At 43.5% G+C, this 19,205-nt stretch overlaps 1 protein-coding gene across 1 annotated transcript; it reads right to left on the reverse strand.

Annotated features, from left to right (window-relative positions):
• Positions 1–8,786: 8,786 nt before the first annotated feature.
• LOC311040511 (E3 ubiquitin-protein ligase TRIM39-like) lies at positions 8,787–10,633 on the reverse strand. The gene has a single exon (XM_084050841.1). The coding sequence runs from the start codon at positions 10,475–10,477 to the stop codon at positions 8,963–8,965; it is 1,515 nt and encodes a 504-aa protein (XP_083906967.1). The 5' UTR covers positions 10,478–10,633; the 3' UTR covers positions 8,787–8,962.
• Between the last annotated feature and the right edge of the window lie 8,572 nt (positions 10,634–19,205).

Here is a 19,205-nt window from a genome sequence, read left to right on the forward strand (position 1 = left end):
CGCACGGCACAGCACAACCTGACACAAACCCCATTATGGATTAATATTTAAATCACGAGTGACCTTTGACCTCAGTTTGTCATCATTAAAAAACATGAACAGCTGCTCTCCCTAATGGTTTACAACCACAAGAGGGACCAAATGTTTTGTCCTCGCTAATGTCTTGACACAGACCCCGCTATCCCAGAATTAATTGGTTTTAGAAGTAGCTAGAAATAACACCTCAGCTACTTCCTGTGCATCTTATTTCAGGGACACAAAGAAGACTCGGGAGGGATGCTCTCGTTATAAAAACTAGAATAATTTTAACGTACAGATTATTATTTTCATAGTATATTGTTCAGACGGATGATAGGGTCTTGGTTTGCTTGTGATTCTAGTTCACTCTGAGGCACTACACCAGGGCTACTCAACTTAAGATGGCTCAGGGGCCACTCAGCAAAATACCAAAAGTCCAAGAAGAAAATGTACATTTTGACATCATATTCTTTTCACTGGACCTGTTTATTTTGTGTGTATGTCCAGTGGCATCAGTTCAGCAAAAGCCAAGGTATGGCAAGGTTAGGGTTGCCAACTCCCAGAGATTGAAATAAGAGACACCTATCCTGGGCGCGCGGCAAAGCCGCGCGGCCGAAAAAAAATGGGGGTCAAACCCCCCCAAAAACCCGAAATGCATAGAAAACTATGCATTATACCTGTAACAATTGATGTTTGTTTTTGAAAAAAAAATTAGCAACCCATATATTTGAACGGAAATGTATATTTTTTATCCTGTGCTTAAAAAAAAAAAAAAAAAAAAAAAAAAGTTTTTTTTTTTTTTTTTTTTTTTGACCACAAGGGGCCGCCAAGACGCGGGCCGCGGGCCGCATGCGGCCCGCGGGCCGCGGGTTGAGTAGCGCTGCACTACACTGTCTCTCTGCATTCGATGTACGTTTACCTTGCTTATTGTAAGTTACTCTGGCTAAGAGCATCTGCTAAATGCCTATTGTAACTTGAAAAAATGTTTTTGACTTGACAGAAGAAAGCGAGGGACTGCAATGACTTGATATTATTTTCATATTTACTCAACGATTTATTTCAGTTCTGACGTTTAGGTGAATGATAGACAAGTATTTGAAAGTGTGAGTAAGTCATTTTTGACACAAATCCCATTACAAGTCATTTATGAGTTCTCCTTTAAAGTGTATGACCAGAATGACCGTCTTATTTTGGCAGGGGGTCACAATTCAATGTTTTTCTAATATAGTATGATGATCAAAGGATAAAAATAGACCCGCAAAAGGGTCCATTAAATGAACACTGTGGATCTCTACCGTGAGCATGCAGACACTTTCATGATCCGTCAATCAGTCCTTGAGCCGTACGAAATAGAAGTTCTAAAAATGAACCCTGTGGATTAATGAATCTGATCAATTAAATCTCCAAAATTAATTACAACCTCAATTAATATTCTATTTCCCTCCCTTTTTAATTGTTTTTCTAAATGAATGTAAAATGGACACTCCTAATACATCTCATCCACACTGTGGATCAGGCTAGCCTCCTGCTGATGAGGGCCTGTCTTAACCACTTAAACACTTAAAGCCCATATGGTTGAGCGGAGTCCCTCATGGCTCTATGCTCGCGTATTTTCAATTTTCTGTTATTGTGGGGAAAGCTTCCGCTGAAAATAGCCGATCGACAAGCTCACACAGCGTTCCAGCGTTGCGAGCGGTGCGTTGCGAGATGAGAGGAGAGGTAATATTATGGGCACAACAGCCTGAGGTCACAAAGTGTACTGTAAATGAAGCTTATACCAAATATCTTTGCTGACAATCGCCAATCTACAAGCCCACAACGTGACCAGCTATAGATCTGCTATGTTCGCCGGATTTTCGGCCCCCAGAATAGGGACGCTATATAGAGTTCATGCGGTGCGTTGAAGTTGTGGGATCCACTGGCTCCCTGTCTGTAAGGCTAGACACACACACGCGCGCGCATGCACACACACACACAGGTAGTCCAGGGAGATGAGAAGCTCATCGGCAAGCAGGCTGTGATGACTTGGTGCCGCACGTTTCCTAGCTTAGCATTCACTGTGGAGGGTGTTGGAGGAAGAGCACAGAGCCGTGGTGGACAGCATGGCCACCAGGGAGGAGACGGAATTAGAGAGGAGAGGAGTGGAGAGGAGAAGAGAGGAGTGGAGAGGAGAGAGCCGAGTGGAGAGGGAATGAGAGGGAGAATTCCCTGGGAGGCAACGATCACGCACCATTGCAGTATAGGACAGAGACAGGGGGTGAAGAGGAGGCAACAGGGAAGGGAGGAAGAAAAAGAGAGGGTGAGTTGCGAGAGGAGAGGAGAGGAGACAGGAGAGGTAATATGGGCACAACAGCCTGAGGCATATTCCAGAGGGCGAGGACCCGTGCAAAATAACCCCAGTGGATGTCGAGATATACAGCAAAAAAAGAGCGAGAAGATGGGGGTTGGGGGGAAAGGGGGGATGGGACTCCAGTCCCAGTCCATCCCAGGAGTGTATCTCATGATTTTATTCATTAGCCATGACTTCATGCATTCATTACCCTGCATCTACTTGACAGCGTTGCTAAAGCTGATGCGTCTGTGCCCAAATATGAAGTCCAACTTATTTGCCACCCCCCCTCACCCCACCCCTGTTTTTTTGTTATACGGACGGATTGTTGTCGACACTGTGGCCATTATGGCCTTTTCTTGTTTTCTTCTTTTCAGTCACGCTCGCTTTGTGTGCTCGGGAACACCCAGCATGCACCCTGGCATGGCACCTCTAACCTCAGGGCTACAGAGTTCACAGAAGCAAGGCGTGCAGACTAGAGTGGGAGTCCATGTTTACCCTGTCCCTACATCACCTGAGATGCAGTGGTGGGAAAAGTACTCACATTTTTAAGTCAAAGTATCAATACTGCAATGTCGAAATAGAAATACTCTGTTAAGTAAAAGTCCGGAATTCAAAATTGACTCGAGTAAAAGTACATAAGTATTGGTATCAAAATGTACTTAAAGTACCAAAAGTAAGTTATCATAAGTAACTTTGAAATATATATATATTTTTTAATAGTAGATCTACAGGCTCACAACACCTCGCATCGCGACGTGTTGTGAGCTTGTAGATCAGCAATTTTCAAAAAGCCAAAGTTTAAATAGGGCTGAAATGGTAAATGTTTTGTAATAATAATCAAAATCTACAAAGTAACTAGTAACTAACAAGTTTTCTAACAATTGTAGTGGAGTAAAAGTATATTTGCCTCTGAGATGTAATGGAGTAGAAGTAAACATACCGAAAATTGGAAGTACTCCAGTAATGTAAAAAATACCTCAAAATTAAGTACACCACTGCTGAGATGTGGCCTGACGTCCCCTCTCTCTCTCTCTCTCTCTCTCTCCTCTCTCTCTCTCTCTCTCTCTCTCTCTCTCTCTCTCTCTCTCTCTCTCTCTCTCTCTCTCTCTCTCTCTCTCTCTCGCTCTCTCTCTCGCTCTCTCTAGCTATCTCTCTCGCTCCCTCGCATTTCTCCCTCTCTCTGTCTTCTGAGATTCAACGTGTTTGAAATTGTAGATTGGGCTTTTCCAGACTTTGCGTCACACTGCCATACAACAAAGTATAACATAGGCCACTCATTTATGAAAACTAAATACATACGTAAATATAAAAAACTAAGTTTCAGTCCGACAACACAATGCTGTTTTGTTTTGCTTGCAAAGCGAGTGAGGGAGGCGTGTACTTGGAACATGCCGGCAAACTAGTCAATTAAATGCACCTGACAGCCTGTAACAGAGCTCTGTGTTTCTGTTTTTACAAACAACTTTACAGGAGAAATCCATGGTACCTCACAAGAAAATGGATCAAATAGCCTTAACCTGTAATACTGTAATGTAGCATGACATTGTTTTGCGGCTTCGTAGAGGGATTTGATTTCTTGTTTGAAATTTTCATGCATCTGGTTAATTATCCAGTCCAATTCTTTTCCTTTTTTTAATGACCCGATTATTTGTGCCATCACTGTGCGTGTGGTTTAGTTTCTGCAGAAGCTCACAGTGTTTTGGGAGAGGGGGCTCCGAAACCTCAGTACCCCCGAGGCCTCAAGTAGTTTTAAGGCACATCATTATATTGCTCATCGCAATATATTATATTTGAATGTAATGAGTACTTTTACGTTAAGTATATTTTGAACCTTTTGTACCTTACACTTTTGAATACAGGCCCTTTACTTGGAACAGGGTATTTCTGCTATATGGCACTTTTAGAGTTGAGTACTTATTCCACCTCTCTCTCTCTCTCTCTCTCTCTCTCTCTCTCTCTCTCTCTCTCTCTCTCTCTCTCTCTCTCTCTCTCTCTCTCTCTCTCTCTCTCTCTCTCTCTCTCTCTCTCTCTCTCTCTCTCACACACACACACACACTCGTGCACAGCAACAGACACACAGGTAATATACACGGTAAATATAACGGACTGACAAGAATTCAGTGTTGTAATTAAGTGTGGATTTTGAGACGGCGGTATCTTGACTTTTCACATGCACTCTCTCACACACACGCACACACACACACACACACACACACACACACACACACACACACACACACACACACACACACACACACAGGCACACACAGGCATGCACAGTCCAGAAGACAGAGATGGAGAGCTCTAATTTCCACCCGGACAACAAACTCAGTGGCCCTTTCATCACCCTGAGCTCAATCTTGTCTCTGACACACGCAGACACGCACGCGCACACACACGCGCGCTCGCGCGCGCGCGCGCACACACACACACACACGCACACGCACACACACATGCACGCACAAACACGCACACGCACACACACACAGTTGAATGCACTTAGGGACTTGTACTTGAATGCACTCAGTGACACGCACGCACGCACACATGCGAGCGCACGCACACACACACACACACACACACACACACACACACACACACACACACACACACACACACACAAAGACAGGAGAGATGGCATTATAAAAGAAAGAACAGCTGCTATTACTAATTCCACACGTCTCTCTCTCTCTTTCTGGAGCGGTGCTCCACCAGCGCTGTTACAGTTGCGTAGCGAAAGGCACAGAATAGTAAATAATAGTAAATAATAGGTTCTCGCTTAGAACCGTAAACCTTTTCCCTAACGACCAGGCTGAGCTTTTGCAGCTGGTTGGTGCGGAATGCAATCTGGGATATTTGGCTATCCAAAACACTATGATTTTAATGATAATATCATTAAAATTGTATAATTTTTATCAATTATGCAATTATTATTTTCTTTCTTTAATCCATTTAGGGTGAGAACCCCCATTTGTAACTATACCTTTCAAGACAGGAACCCATTTTGGGGTTGTTGTATACAGTATATAGTAACATAAATTTTTTGTAATTTTTTAATAAATATTTGACATTTTTCAGGATTTAGAAGGCGTTTTATTTTCAAGATTTTTATACAGATATTTTATACAGATATACAAGCTCATAGCGCGTCACATCGTTCCATGCTATGAGCTTGTATATCTGCTATTTTTGAAAAATATTGAAAACTTTAGCAAAACTTGAAATATATATATTTCTTAAAGCGAACATTTTGAACTCAAATTAGCCTCTGGTGGTCCCTGGAACAAAATATTTTGAGATGTGGGTCTGCAGTCAAATACATATCAATTTGGGGGCCCTTGACATGAAAAAGTTCAGAACCACTGATATTGAAACATGCGTTTTTCAGAAAACTGTTAGGATTTAGAAGACTTTTGTGGAATCAGCCTTAGGTTTAATGCACACAGAGATGCACGATCATAAACACACACAATCACAGGCATACAGTCACTCATTTGCAAAGACACACTCGCGCACACACACACACACACACACACACACACACACACACACACACACACACACACACACACACACAGTGCTCATCCTGATTCATCCCGGCAGTACAAACTGGCCCCAGGAGAGTTCTCCAGTTCCATTAATTATAACACCGCTTTTTCTGAGCGACATAAAATGAACTTTTGCCTACGTTCATCTTTTTCTTTCACTGGAAGCACTTAACTCCGGAGGCGAACATGACCGGCTGGATGAAAGGAGGGGGGGGGGGCGTGCGTAGGCAGGTAGCACTGTATACGAGGCCCCGGTGCCTTCGCTCCATCGGCGCCATCAAAGCCTTCTTCTGGGAGAAAAGGGCCGAGAGACACCAGAGGGGACTTCTCTCTTTCTGATGTCTCAAGGAATTAACATCTGATGTGTCTATTTCAGGGGGAAACGGCGTTTCGCCCTCCTGAGCTATAATACGTGACGCTACTACGTTAAGAGGTAAAAGTCCATGGCCAACAGGAACATCTGTCAAATGGGTTGAAATCTCTATTTCTCTCTCCATCGCTCTCTCTATGTATGACATACGTACATAGATTGTACATACAGAGAGAGAGAGGGTGATATAGATCAATATTTTAGGGTAAATGTGGGGTAAAGTTTATCAAAATTGTCTTCCATGATGATGTCATTTACCAAAAAAAGAAATAATCAAATTTTAATAATAAAGCTCAACACAGTCCAATCCAATCCACTTTATTCATAGAGCACATTTAAAACATTCATTTTGGGTGGTCCTTGACCTGAAAAAGTTTGAGAACCACTGATATATATATAAAATATATATATTTTCAAAAAACTGTTAGGTTTTAGAAGCCATTTGTAGAATCCCCAGAAGCAAAGATTTGTGTTATAAATGTTTGCTTTAAAAAGTATATATATTCAAAGATTTGCACAAATTTTCACGATTAAAAAAATAATAATAGCAGCTATTTTTTAATAGCCCAATGTATACAATAATGGTTATAGCAAAAAATCTAAAATGACACAGCAGGCAAGGTTTGAGAAGCTCATTCCACAGTTTGGGCGCTACAGTGGAAAATGATCTATCTCTCCGGGTCTTCAGCCTTGTTTGTGGGACCAGAAGAAGCGACTGGTCAGTAGACCTCAAGACACTTGTAGGGCTATTGGGAGGTAGAAGCTCCGATATGTACATTGGTGCCAACCCATTTAAAGACTTAATCATACTTCCAGCTATTTTCACTGTTCGTTTGTATGACAAAGAATATAGACCTTAAGTATTTAACCCATTCAATCCGGGAACGCATCTGTGTCATTTTAGATTTTAGCTACAGTATAACCATTATTTTATACTTTGGCTATTCAAAAATAGCAGATATACAAGCTCATAGTGCGGCTTGTATGAGCTTGTAGATCTGCTATTTTTTTAAATCTTGAAAATGTGTGCAAATCTATGAATACATGTATTTTTGACAAAACATTTTTAACTCAAATCTTTGCTTCTGGGGGGGGGGGGGGGGGTCCCTGGAACAAGATGTTTTGAGATTAGAGTCCGTGATCAAATACATATACTTTTGGGTGGTCCTTGACATGAAAAAGCACCACTGATATTATAGCAACATGCCGTTTTCAGAAAACTGTTTAGATTTAGAAGACATTTGTAGATGGATTTCACCTGGAACAGGACATCGTAACACCCAGCTGGGTTCCATTCCCCCCTACACACCCCTCACCTCCCTGTCTCACGCAACCCGCCCTTCTCCCTCTCTGACGTGACGAGCGCTTTTCAATCCCTCTCTGCTCAAGACCGAAAGGAGGGATCTGGTTAAAACATGGAGCCTATCGCTCCGAAACCCCCGAGGGCCCCCCGCCCTCCCCCTCCACCCGTTCAGAACCTCGTCCAGAGGCCAATGGAGCGAGCTAAAAAAGAGCATTAGTCGATTTAGCCAGCACAAATCTCTCTTCTCTGCTGCTCTGCTCGCTGCCCTGTCTGCGCTTCCCCGCTAGCTTTACGGCCTAATCTACTGAGAGGAAGGTGACAATGTGATTTCAGCCACTGTGTGTGTGTGTGTGTGTGTGTGTGTGTGTGTGTGTGTGTGTGTGTGTGTGTGTGTGTGTGTGTGTGTGTGTGTGTGTGTGTGTGTGTGTGTGTGAGAGAGAGACTGGGGGGCAAGAGACGGCTCTGATTAACTTGCCGAGGTCGTTCTTCACAAGGACGGAAGTCCGTTTACATTCTTGGTATTGAGAGACGGCCTCTGTCTCTGTAGATGAAAATAGCCGAAAATAAAGGCAAAAGTGTTTAAACTGTTCCTCATTTTGCTGGGGACCCCTTGAAACCACCTCAAGGACCCCTGGGGGTCCCCGCGCCCTATTTTGAGAACCACTGCTCTACCACTTTCTACAGTGTTACCCCATGTTTCTGTGTTTGCTGTGTAATAGCCTCATCGTTGTCTGTGTTTTAGTTTCCTGAGTACTATCTTACTTTACCTTTGTGTTTGATCTTGTGTCTATTCCTGGACTGTAGACCAGTGGTTCTTAATCTTTTTGAGCTCTGGACCCCTATCATACAACCTCAAGGACAGTGGTGTTTGTGGCCATTCTTGCGCCCTAGGCAAGGGGTGGCTGATGGGGGGGCATGCGTGTCTTATAGGTCTCATATCCTAGGCACAATCTCAAATAGAGGGTGTTACAAGCACCCCTGAAAACCAGAGACAGATGCTTTTAAAAAACAAACCTCTATATAGAACCATATATCACTCTATTGGATTATAACTATTGATCATAAACCTCTTAAAGTACAGCATTTGATTCTGTGATGTATTGGAATATAATAATAATAATAAATAATAATAATCAGAATAATCAGAATGATCAGAATAAAAATATAAAATACTAAAGTACCTGGAGATGTTACTTATTATTGATCATAGAAAATTGATAATAGACAATAGTCAATCATTAAACAATAGATATGATCCATAACAACATGACATGTTGATGACATCACATGAAGTGATGTCATTTTTAAAGTGTGGCTTTAAAAAATAAAAGTTAATTTTGAATGTTCTTGACCACAACAGAATCACATAGATTCTATGAAACTGACTAATATTATACTCCTTTAAAGAGTCCAAAAAAGAGTTTATCATCACCATCACCATCATCATCCTCATCATCATCATCATCATCATCATCATCATCATGTCGAGCTACGTCACCCACAATTACACTGAGCTTCCCTGGTAACATCTTCAGAGGGAGAGTATGACCAGTCTGAATAAATGGAAAGAGTGTTTCAGTGAAAGTGCTTGTGAAGGTGTGTATGTGTGTGTTAGTATCGGGATCAGAGAATGACAGCTTTCCTTCATTCCAGTCCAGCTGGACTCTGATCCTCTGAAGTTTCTGCTTCACTGGGAGATCAGTGACCGACCCTGATGAGGAGTCTACTCCGTATTTACCTTTATAGAACACTATTCTCCAGTGTTGCCCCCTGCTGTTTCCCTTCCTCTGGTAAGACTCTGCTAACACACCCAGTGACCAGCGTGTGTTGTCTCCAACCTCAACATCCCAGCTGTGAGTCCCAGAGTTAAAGCCCTCCGAACCCAGGACACGGCCATAGTGGTCAAACCTCTCTGGGTTGTCAGGGAGCTGATGTATATCTCCACATATCAAACTGGTGAGATCATCGGACAGCATGAGACATGGATGGGCAGTGTTGGGGTCCAGAATGACAGGAGTGTAGGAGACAATGTCCTTCATCTTGTCCCAGACTCTGAAGGTCAGGTTGCTCAGGTGTTTGGTCACGTCCATCAGTGGTCCTGAGACCGGCTGTGGGTCCTGCAGTGTGATCTGGAACCGTTCCATTGTGGTCTTGTAGTTCTGCAGGAATGAGATGTGTTCAGCTCTCAGCTCCTCCTCTATGGCTTTGATCGTGTTTGAAAGTGTTGATATCTCTTTGTTCAGACCCTCAGTCTTCTCTTTCATCATCTGACTCTTCTGCTGCTCCTCCTCCCTCAGTGCGGTGATGCAAGCCTCCTCTTCCTCCTGCAGAAACTGATGAAGCTTTTTAATCTGTTCCTTAATCTGCCTCTCTGTGTGCCGGGCCTGGACCTTGATGTGTTTTGCTGTTTGGTCACTTTTTGTTTTAACTTTATAAAAGACCTTCAGTTTGTCTTGTAAAGGCTTCAGTGACTTCTGGACTTCCTCCCTGTGGTCCAGTGCAGCTTCATCGATGGGCCTGAAACTGTGGTTGGTGTGTCTTTTTGAATCTCGACACACAACACACACTGGCTGTTGACATTCCAGACAGAACAGTTTGAGTTTCTCAGCGTGCAGACTGCAGAGAACATCAGACCCTGATGAAGTTCTCTTACGTTTTGAAGCTCTCTGTCTCTCCTGTATGAAGGCCTCACACAGGTTCTTCAGAGCCCGATTATGGGGTGGGTGACCTGTTGAATGTATTTCTTTACAAACAGGACATTCCTTTATTCTCTTCTGTCGCCACCATCCCTGCAGACAGACAATACAGAAGCTGTGGCTACAAGATAGTATAACAGGATCTTTAAAGATGTCTCTACACACAGGACAGGAATAATCCTCTTCTGGAAGAGACGACGTGGAAGCCATTTATCTCTGAGCGAAGCTGCAAACACTCTGCTCAATACAGGAAATCAGTCAGCCAGTCAGTCAGTCGTACTGTAGTAACACTTCCTCCTCTAGAATGTTCCCTGAAGTTTACTTTCACTTTGAATCCTGGTTCTTGTTAAACTCCAAATCTGTGGAAGTCGGTCCTCCCTCACTGGAAGTTGTGCGTTTGATGTTAGGACAAATCTTATTGTTCTTCTCTCTCTGTGTGTGTGTGTGTGTGTGTGTGTGTGTGTGTGTGTGTGTGTGTGTGTGTGTGTGTGTGTGTGTGTGTGTGTGTGTGTGTGTGTGTGTGTGTGTGTGTGTAAGAGAGAGAGAGAGAGAGCATGTCGTCAGAGAGAATTGTTAAGAATAACAACCTCCCCGTTTCCTGGTTTGTCAGATAACTCAGGCAAGGGGCGTAGCCTTTACACACACTCACACTCACAGTATACCGTATGCTCCACACATATCAAAGTGGTTGAAGGAGATGTATCAGAGTCAGGACTGTATTTTATTTCTCATACTTATATTCAGGTAGACAAGGAACAATAGAGGGAACAGAAAGTTATACTTTTTTTCTTCTTTATCTTCTCTCAGTGGACTTCCTTCCTTCCTTGGAGCCACCCATCTTACAGCTGAGACTTCCCACGTGCGCACACACACACGCACACGCACACGCACACGCACGCGCACGCACATGCACATGCACACGCACATACACACTCACATAGACACACACGCACGCACACGCATACACACACACACACACACACACATTCAGAGTAAGAGAGCAATGACAGAGAGTGTGAATTTGAGGAGATAGCCAGAGAGCGGGAGGGAGAAAGAAAGAAAGAAGGGAAGAAATAAAAGAAGGGGAGTTTAGTGAGCATAGCTAACAGGTTGTGATTGCTCTCCAATGAAGCCTTTGTTCCTACAGCTTGTTCCATTCAGAGCTAAAAACGACACTCACTCCAATGGCAGTGCTCCCTGTAGGGACCGCACGCACACGCACACACACACACACACACACACGCACACACACACACACACACACACACACACACACACACACACACACACACACACACACACACACACACACACACACACACACACACACGCACAGAACCACTTGCTTACATACCTACTGTAGCACCTTTAAGTTGTGTTTGTCGGTTCTTTCTCCATACAGTAGCTTGGCAGCATAGCAAACATTTGAGGGATCTCTGTTCTTCGATGTTGTTTCTGTCTTTCTCCCTGTCTCTTTCTCCCCTTTTCAGTGTCCCTCTCTCCCTCACACACACACACACACACACACACACACACACACACACACACACACACACACACACACACACACACACACACACACACACACACACATGATATATGGAGTCAATCAGACTTCATTGCACAGGGCTGTGCCAGCCTCAGGATATTATCTTGCTCGCTTCCCGCGCCCAGACGATAAACGCTTTATGTGTCCACCGGCTCTCATGGAGTAATAACAATCACCCCGCCCTCTCACCCACCCATCGCCATCCATTTTCAGTCTAATCTGACATGTGACCGTAGCGCTCGCCGTTCCGAGGCAAAAGCCCGTCGCCTGGCATCCAGCAGTCAAACATCTTTAATCCGTTAAGACCGGAAACGCAGCTGTTTCGTTTCGTTTAGTTTAGTTTTTATTTGTTTCGAACATCATACAATAAAAAAAAGTCACAATAGAACAATATAGTAAAGAATGCAAAATATTTTAAAAACTATTTCAACTATCTCAGTGAACAATAAATCATAAGTGTTCGAAAAGGAGCAGGAAGAAGCTAATGCTTATAAAATATCCTACCCCCTATTACAGTTTCATATTTACACAAAAACTTATTAGAAACATTATCTTTGAAAAGAAAAAACAAATAGAAAAAACTATTTTTTTACATTTTTACATTTTTATATTTTTTATGTTTTTAAAAAAATGGAATCAGCCTCAGGTCTTAATGGGTTAAAGGAATACTCCGGTGTTTATTGTGCATACAAAAAAAACACCAGCCTCTCTGTATACACTCGATAACGCTGTAGGAACTCTCTCCGTAGACCAGTGGTTCTCAAACCTTTCTGGATCAGGGCCCACTTGAAAATCTCGAGGGCCCACCCATCTTACCACTTAACACGGCTGTCGATCGGCTGCCGTGCTAAGTGCGTACGTTTGCAGAGCATGTTTATTTTACTGATCAATCAATCGTTTGTGTTCTGGCTTGAATCAATGGAACTAACGTAGTATACGTCTTATTGATTGGTATGCCATTTTAATATTAATGTTATATTATCATTTCAATCTTCGTGTGTTGCCAATTATTTGGGGACCCAGTGCCTTGCTTAGACTAAACAATGAATATTTTAGCCAGAATTGTAAATTAATTTAACTAAGTCGGAGAGGTTTATTGTCGGTATCAGCCGAGAATGCAAGAGTCTATCCCTGTTACAATGCACTAGACCCTATTTCCCATTGTCTATACTTTTACTTCTACTCCACTACATCGCAGAAACAAATATTGTACTTTTACCACAACAATTATTTGAAAACTTTAGTTACTAGTTACTTTACAGATATAAATAATTACATTATAAAACATACATTAACCACTTTTGCCCTATTTTATACCTGGGCTATTTGAAAATAGCCGATCTACAAGCTCACAACACGTCGCGAAGCGACGCGTTGTGAGCTTGTAGATTTGCTATTTTCAAACATTTTAGTACTTTTACTTTTGGTACTTTAAGTACATTTTGATACCAATTCTTTTGTACTTTTACTCAAGTAAATCTGCTTGTATGCCAGTGATGTCAACCGGCGTAGAGACCACAGTGTTAAACGCAGCCACGGCAGCCAACATGGCATCCATATTTCATTCATGCCTCATGTTCACACCAGCAGTAAAAGAGATATCAAGTTGTCCTCCGAGGGGCTCCGGCGTACAGGGGTCTAATGTGAACAGACTGGTCTTGTAAGAGTGTGTGTGTGTGTGTGTGTGTGTGTGTGTGTGTGTGTGTGTGTGTGTGTGTGTGTGTGTGTGTGTGTGTGTGTGTGTGTGTGTGTGTGTGTGTGTGTGTGTGTGTGTGTGTGTGTGTGTGTGAGAACGTGCCAGGCTCAAAAGGCATGTCAGCTAACCGTTAACGCCTGTTTCCTGTTGAAGTGGCCTGAGGCTAGATGCTGAACTCCTACTCCGAGTGTGTGTGTGTGTGTGTGTGTGTGTGTGTGTGTGTGTGTGTGTGTGTGTGTGTGTGTGTGTGTGTGTGTGTGTGTGTGTGTGTGTGTGTGTGTCTTTCCGGATGAGAGGAGCATCAGCTACAGGCTTGAGATGCACTTGACTCTAGCAAAACGGAGGACTGACTCTGCCACAAGTGATGTGATCAAGCACTTCACCCTCCACTGCCAGATGTTCAGGCACGTGCCCAAGTGCAGGTCACTGTACTTCAACGCACAATCCCCCCCCCCCCCCCCCCCCCCCCCCCCCGTAATATTAAATAGATTGTCAATAGAGTACCGAAGTCTGACGTTATTTACGTTTCCTACCTGGGTCACGGTTGTTGACCCAGGTAGGATACCCATAGACGTGTTTAATATCGCGGCATACAATAACTGTGTTCCAATAACAAACAAATGATCCCGGCGGTTTGACCCGTATGGGTATGAAGCATCAACTGTTTCGGGTGGAAACCTTGTATGTCCATTCCCTTTTTCATTATTATTTTAAAATAGTGAAAATAGCCGAAGCTTACAACGCACCGCGATGCGACGCTGGGTGAACTTGTAGATCAGCTATTTCCACTCATTTTGTGTGACGCTCTTGTGCAACGAAGGAGGGCGTTAATCTGCAAAAAACAAGACCATAAAACGTTGAAATATGGAGATAAGAGGTTTCTGCCTGACAGCGACAATATTTTTGAAAGGCCAAGATAAATAGATAGATAGATAGATATATATAGATAGATAGATAGTATAATGTGGTGGATGGAAGGATGTACTGTTTTAAATATAACCTTTTGTTGCAATATTGTACTCTATAAGTCACCCTGATGAAAGGCGCCAGGTAAATTATTAAAATGTAAATGAGATGACACTTTGGTATTACGGTCGCATGCACGTGTGTGCATGTGCACATCTCTCACACTCGAGAGAGCGCGTAGTCACGGGCCGACACGCACGTAGTAAAATAAATTTCATTGTTCATTTAACCCATTAAGACTGGGAATACATTTTTTGTCATTTTAAGATTTCTTTGGCTATTCAAAAATAGCAGATCTACAAGCTCAAGACATTTTGTGCAAATCTTTGAATATATGTTTTTAAAGGGAACATTTGTAACTCAAATCTCTGCTTCTGGGGATTCTACAAATGTCTTCTAAATGCTAACTTTTTTTTGTAAAAACGTATGTTGCTGTAAGTGGTTCTCAAACTTTTTCATGTCAAGGACCACCCAAAATGATATGTATGCCGTGGACACCCATCTCAAATTATTTTTGCTCCAGGGACCCCCCAGAAGTTGTAACATGAGTTAAAAATGTCCGCTTAAAAAAAAATATATATATTCAAAGATTTGCACAAATGTTCCCGATAAAAAATAATAATAGCAGATCTACAAGCTCATAGCACTCTGTGCCGTGCTAGCCTATGAGCTTGTATATCTGCTATTTTTTAATAGCCAAAGAAATCTTAAAATGACACAGATGCGTTCCCGGTCTTAAAGGGTTAAAAAAAATGGACCCGTGAGGGTTGATTTTTTACACTGGTGCAGTAAAATTAACGCTCCGCATTTGAGTGTGCGGTGCGGCGCGGCTCAGTCCACTTGGGATTCATGAGGACTTAATGAGTGTCTGCTTGGTGGCGGTGATGGGTCTGACCCGGCTCACATCTGTCGTTGAGTTCCATACATCATACAGAACGCTGTTGACTGCTGCGTGACAGGGAGGTGTCACACTCCCTACGTCTGTGTGTGTGTGTGTGTGTGTGTGTGTGTGTGTGTGTGTGTGTGTGTGTGTGTGTGTGTGTGTGTGTGTGTGTGTGTGTGTGTGTGTGTGTGTGTGTGTGTGTGTGTGTGTGTGTGTGTGTGTGTGTGTGTGTGTGCGCGCGTGCATGGGAGTGCTTGTGCGGTGGTGGACAGTATTTGAACACTGTACTTGAGTACATTGAGTACTTATGACTTTCACTCTACACTACTTTTCGCAGACAAATACTGTATAGGCTACTCTTGACTCCACTACGTTTCTAGGAAGGGAAAAAGGTTAATTATTGTCTCCGCCAGGCCGAAGGCCCCCGTGTGTGTTTGTGTGTGTGTGTGTGTGTGTGTGTCCGTCCGTACGCCTTGTCTGTGGACAGCTAATCTCCGGCACCGTTGGCCCGATCTACGTGAAAATATGCACTCACACTCCCTGGATGCCAGAGCAGAACCTCTGCTTCAAATATTTCACATCGGCCTGTTATAGCGCCACCAGGCGCTATAACGATATTTGTATTAATATCCTACATATTTTGTCCAAACATCACGCGAATCAGTAGGCTAAACATTATCTCTATAGTCATTATGATCAAGACATATCTGTCCGATTTTTCATATTCCATCCTGATCGGCTAAGATTGTCCTCCAAAGTTTGCAGGAGTGGCCCGTTTTGAACAAAATGGCTCAAATCATGAGCGTCCGATTGCCGTGAAACTTTGAACGTACATTCCCACTAGGCCAAGGTTGAAATGCCACCCTACATTTTAAATAGGGCTCGTGGCTCGTGGTGGCGCTATAACAGGCCGATTCACGTTTGTACCTATATAACTGGTCCGATCGGTGTGAAACTTTGCCCGCACACTCCGTAGAGGCCACAGGATACACATTATCTCTATAGTCATGTGATCAAGAACCCACGTCCCATTTTTCCTATTCCATCCTGATTGGATAAGATTGACAACTAAAGTTTGCAGGAGTGACCCGTTTTCATCAAAATGCCTCAAATCATGAACGCAGCGTCCGTTGAGTACTTGTGTCCACCACTGTGTGTGTGTGTGTGTGTGTGTGTGTGTGTGTGTGTGTGTGTGTGTGTGTGTGTGTGTGTGTGTGTGTGTGTGTGTGTGTGTGTGTGTGTGTGTGTGTGTGTGTGTGTGTGTGTGTGTGTGTGTGTGTGTGTGTGTGTGTGTGCGCGCGTGCATGGGAGTGCTTGTGCGGTGGTGGACAGTATATGTATGTATATTCAGCTAATTTTACAAATGAAATAGTGGATCATCAATCAACTACTTGTGTGTGTGTGTGTGTGTGTGTGTGTGTGTGTGTGTGTGTGTGTGTGTGTGTGTGTGTGTGTGTGTGTGTGTGTGTGTGTGTGTGTGTGTGTGTGTGTGTGTGTGTGTGTGTGTGTGTGTGTGTGCGCGCGCGTGCGTGCGTGCGTGCGCGTGGTGTCTCTATTTGAGCATTCGGACATTGTGCGTTGTCCTGTCACAGTGGCTCACACAATTGTCCATCAGAGAGGATTGTGTGTGTGTGTGTGTGTGTGTGTGTGTGTGTGTGTGTGTGTGTGTGTGTGTGCGTGTGTGTACAACCCGTGGGCCTTTGGACTTGTGTGACATTTGATCGCTTGCTTTCCACATTTGTGTGTGTGTGTGTGTGTCCCAGCTGTCAAACGGTTGCACAAGCCCATTTCTCACCCTGGCATCCAGTCAGATGGACCGCCGCCTGGCACAGACAGACAGACAGACAGAGGGAGATAAACGGACATACAGACATACATATTGGCAGACAGAGACAGACAGACAGACAGACACAGATACAGACAGACCGACAGACAGACAGACAGATACAGACAGACACAGACAGATACAGACAGACACAGACAGATACAGACAGAGCAGACAGACACAGACAGACACAGACGGATACAAACAGACAGACAGACAGACACAGACAGACACAGACAGACACAGACAGATACAGACAGACAGACAGATACAGACAGATACAGACAGATACAGACAGACACACACACGGAGAGGGGAGGCATCACTATGCAGCTCAGCGTTGCAGTTTTGTAATGACCCTGTCTCAGCCTCCCCCCCCCCCCCCCCCCCTCTCCTATGCTCTGGGCTGATTCTAATGAGCTCCTGTGGGATTAGACATCCACGCACCCACCACCGCATGAGGCGATGGGGGTCCAGGGCTTGGGGGGTGTGTGTGTGTGTGGGGGGGGGGTATTATATGCAAAAACAAAACAAGTCACACGTATACACACAGTGTCCTAGACATCGCACCTGTCTCGTCGGAGGCAAACTTGTTCGGGCAGACAGACGGGGATGAAGCGGACACACACACATGCGGACGCGGTGGCAGACGTGGCTGGATTGAAACCCACGCAACGCGCTGAAATGGAGTCGTGGTCCGACCTTGTGAAATGGAGAAAAAAACAAGAACCTGCAGAGTTCCAATCGATCCGATGTAGTTATTATTTTTGTTGCAGTCGGGCAGAAACCTCCTATCTGCATATTCAAACGTTTTGAGTTTTTCTTCGTAAATGAATGCCCTACTTGATCATACTACAGCGTCACACAGAAGTATCAAAAGTAGCAGATATACAAGCTTGATGAAGCACTCGGCGCGACACGTTTTGAGCTTGTCAATCTGCTACTTTTGCTATTTTTGAATTTTAATCCTGAAAAGTAACAGTTTTGGACATATGAGGTTTCCACCCGACAGAGGCGATTCTGTGACAAGACTCTTGTCAATTCTTTTCATTGGTTAAATGTTTATAAAACCCCACAGACTTAACCCCGTTCACTTTCAAAATTAGGAAGATAGCAGAGTGTCACGAGCCACGACAAAGTATAAGGCATTCATTTACAAAAACATATAAACAAAATTGAAATATGGAGATACAAGGTTTCTGCTCGACGGCAGCGATATCGTTGTCCTGTCCTGGGGGGAACTTTAATTCGTTCAATTAAAGTTCTACATTTTATGAGCAAAGTGAAAGAATTGACAGAGCAGCGTATAAACAAGATGACACCAAAGGGGCTCTGACATTATTTTGGGACCAGTTTCATTATTGCCATAATCATCATCATCATTGGGCCCTTCATTATCATTATGGTGCGGCTGGTGATTATTATATTACCGAAAATAAACAAGGCCAGAAAAGCAGCCACCGTCATCGCTACAGTATGACCAAGAGCACGTCAGGGGTGTCATTGGCAAAAGAGCAGGAAAACGCTCCGTGCATGAGTGCTGTAGATAACGATGTAGTTGAACTACAAAGTTTAACCACGTTTTGGAGTATAGCGAAGTACAGAGTACAAGAGACACGTACGATACAGAGCCGACCCCAGTCAACTAAGTATTAGTTTACAACAGTGGTTCTCAACCTGTGGGTCTGGATCCCAAGGGGGGTCCTCACATGATTTTAGGGGGGTCCACAGATGACAGTAAGTGACAATTCAAGGACTTTTAAGATCTTTTTAATACCTAGAAGAAAGAAAAATTAAATAAAAAAATATGCATCAAAAGCAATCAACAAACTATACTATGAAAACAGGTCAAACAGCGACCAAATTGTCAAATAATATAAGAAAGAGGCAAACATTGTGAAAATAGCTGATCTGCAAGCTCTCAACGCCTCGCGTTGCGAGGCCTTGTGAGCTTGTAGATCAGCTATTTTCACAATATTTATCTGTCAAATAAATGTAATGCCTCAACTCCTACTATTC

This window comes from Gymnoscopelus microlampas, assembly GCF_963454915.1.
Source record: "Gymnoscopelus microlampas genome assembly, chromosome: 24".
Lineage (NCBI taxonomy): Eukaryota > Metazoa > Chordata > Actinopteri > Myctophiformes > Myctophidae > Gymnoscopelus > Gymnoscopelus microlampas.